The sequence below is a fragment of the Athene cunicularia genome, unplaced genomic scaffold, assembly GCF_003259725.1.
Source record: "Athene cunicularia isolate RWA unplaced genomic scaffold, athCun1 SCF_47, whole genome shotgun sequence".
NCBI lineage: Eukaryota > Metazoa > Chordata > Aves > Strigiformes > Strigidae > Athene > Athene cunicularia.
This window is the reverse complement of record NW_020799476.1, coordinates 8,982-11,338: the sequence shown is the minus strand read 5'-3', so window position 1 is coordinate 11,338 and position 2,357 is coordinate 8,982. Positions and strand designations below refer to the sequence as shown.

Sequence of the window (2,357 nt, the reverse complement as noted above, 5' to 3'; positions counted from 1 at the left end):
GCCCAACAGCCCCTTCTGCACAGAAATCCTTCCTCAGAGCCAGCCTGACCCTGCCCTGGGCAGCTTGAGGCCATTCCCTCGGGGCCTGGCGCTGGGGCCTTGGCTCCAGAGACTCATCCCCCCTCTCTGCCCCCTCCTGGCAGGGAGTTGCAGAGGGCCAGGAGGTCTCCCCTCAGCCTCCTCTTCTCCAGACTGAAACCCCCCAGTTCCCCCAGCCGCTCCCCAGCAGACCTGTGCTCCAGACCCTGCCCCAGCTCCGTTGCCCTTCTCTGGCCACGCTCGAGTCATTCAATGGCCTTTTTGGGGTGAGGGGCCCAAAACTGAACCCACTCAGTGAGGGGCGGCCTCACCAGTGCCCAGCCCAGGGCTCAGATCCCTTCCCTGTCCCTGCTGGCCACGCCAGTGCTGGTACAAGCCAGGATGCCACTGGCCTCCTTGGCCACCTGGGCACCCACGCCACAGGATGGAGCCATGTCAGTTAATACCGACACCGGCCGCTGAGCTCAGCTCTCCATGGGGTGAGAAAGCCACACACCAGCCACGCTGATGCCACACCAGGTCCCCCCGTGCCGCTGGCGCCGGGATACGTGCCCCTCGGGGACTTCTGCCCACCCATGCCGGCGTTCGGAGGACGCGGAAGCTCAGGGACCCGAGGTAGGATTTTCATTAAGTTATATTTTAACTCAGATAATTACGATAAACCAGGTCCTTCCCAGCTGCAACTGTTGATGCCTTTACAGTATTTGCCTAGAATCAATCCTTGCCCTCTCCGCTCCTTTCATATATGCCGGGAATCAATAAAAACAGGGCGGCCCAGCCCGGGGCAGCGGGGGTTTGCCCGCCAGCACGCGTTGGGTGCAAAGGACGGGGCTCAAAAAGAGGGTGGGAGGCCAGGCACGACCCGCACGTCCACCTTGGGCAGCACCCAAGAGGCTGGAGCAGGGCCCACGCTGCCTTCCTGGAAAAGCTCCACCGAAAAGCCAACAGCAAATTTAGGATTCCCAAGGACACACAGAAAATAATTCACTCGCCGCCACCTCCGTTACACCCAGCAGCCGTCCCGGTCCCGACCCGGGGCTCCGGGCACACGCTGCCTCGTGGTTTTCTCCCCCCAGGGGAAGCAGTCTGCAGCCCCAGGATGGTTCCTGCACACGGGGCCCCATCCAGCCCAGCTCTGCGCTGGCACAGGACCCGTCACCCCGGCCAAGCCGCGGCCCCGCCGGCGCCTCGCCACGCTCCTGCTGACGGCTCACAGAGTTCGGTCTCCTCCAAAAACAAACCTAAGATATTTTTGAAGCGCGGCCAACTAATTGTTCTGAAAATAACCCAGGGCTGGGTTTGCGAGGCATGGCCCAAGCCTGGCAGGACCCCGCTCCCCTCCCCGGGACCCCCGTCTCCTGCATTCCCGCAGGTTTTACAGGCTTACCGCCTGCCCGGCCAGCTTTGTTCTCCAGGAGAGCGCGGGCCTCGGAGGTTTTAGCCTCCTCCTGCCAGGGCTTAGCTCGGATGCTTTGGCTTAACCCCTCTCCTCCCAAAATGGGGGAGCCAACTCCTCCGGTGAGCGCTGGGGAGGGCAACACCCTTCCTGGGGAGGCACCGCCGCCTCCTCAGCATCCCCCTCTTCCTCCCCACTGCCCAAATCCACCCTCCCAGGCGGATCCTCCCTGGGCGATGCCTCTAAGAGTAGCCACTAGCCCAAGTGGCCACGTAGGACATTTAGGTGGCCGGTGACTCCCTCAAGGTACACAGGCACTGGCACACAGCCCACGGTGGCCAAGTCCTGTCCCGGTGGCACCATCTCCCAGGACAGGGACGTTGGCTGCCCGTCCCTCTCCACGTCCCTTGTCCCGCCGGGAGCCACCCTGCCCGCAGCCCGCCGGTTATCGCCAGCGCGTGCCAAAGCACGCAGCCCTGTCCCGTGCCAAAAATCCATCCCCCCCCTCCCAACCGTGGGGTTTCTCCCAAAGCCACACTGAGGCGGGCACACCCAGGGTGGCAAACCGGACCTCAACTTTCACCCAGCTGCCAAACAACCGGCAGGGAGAAGCGGTTTGCGGGCAGAGCCAGGCAGGGGGGTGAACCGCACAGACTCGCTGCTGTTTTAAGGCAAAAACAAAACGGAGGAGCTGCCCCTTGGGAAGAGAAGGGCTCAAAGAGGAACAGCCAGAGGGGTCCTGGATCCCCCAAAACACTGCGGGTAGGCCAGGGCAAGGCAAGAGTGCGCCAAAGCCCCCCCTCCCCATCCCGCGGGCAAAGGCGAGCTGCAGCACAAACCCTCACCATCCCCGCCGCCGGCTGAAGCAGGGACCCCCCCTCAAAGCCCCCCTCGCCTCAACCTCCTACCCGCTACCTTCAAG

At 63.3% G+C, this 2,357-nt stretch overlaps 1 protein-coding gene across 1 annotated transcript in view; it reads right to left on the bottom strand.

Moving 5' to 3' along the window:
* Positions 1-2,357, bottom strand: part of PIWIL2 (piwi like RNA-mediated gene silencing 2) — a 9,150-nt gene that overhangs the window by 506 nt on the left and 6,287 nt on the right. The window contains exon 19 of the mRNA XM_026867465.1: positions 1,949-2,022. Within this exon, the coding sequence (XP_026723266.1) occupies positions 1,949-2,022 (74 nt within the window). The remainder of the gene's footprint in view (positions 1-1,948; positions 2,023-2,357) is intronic.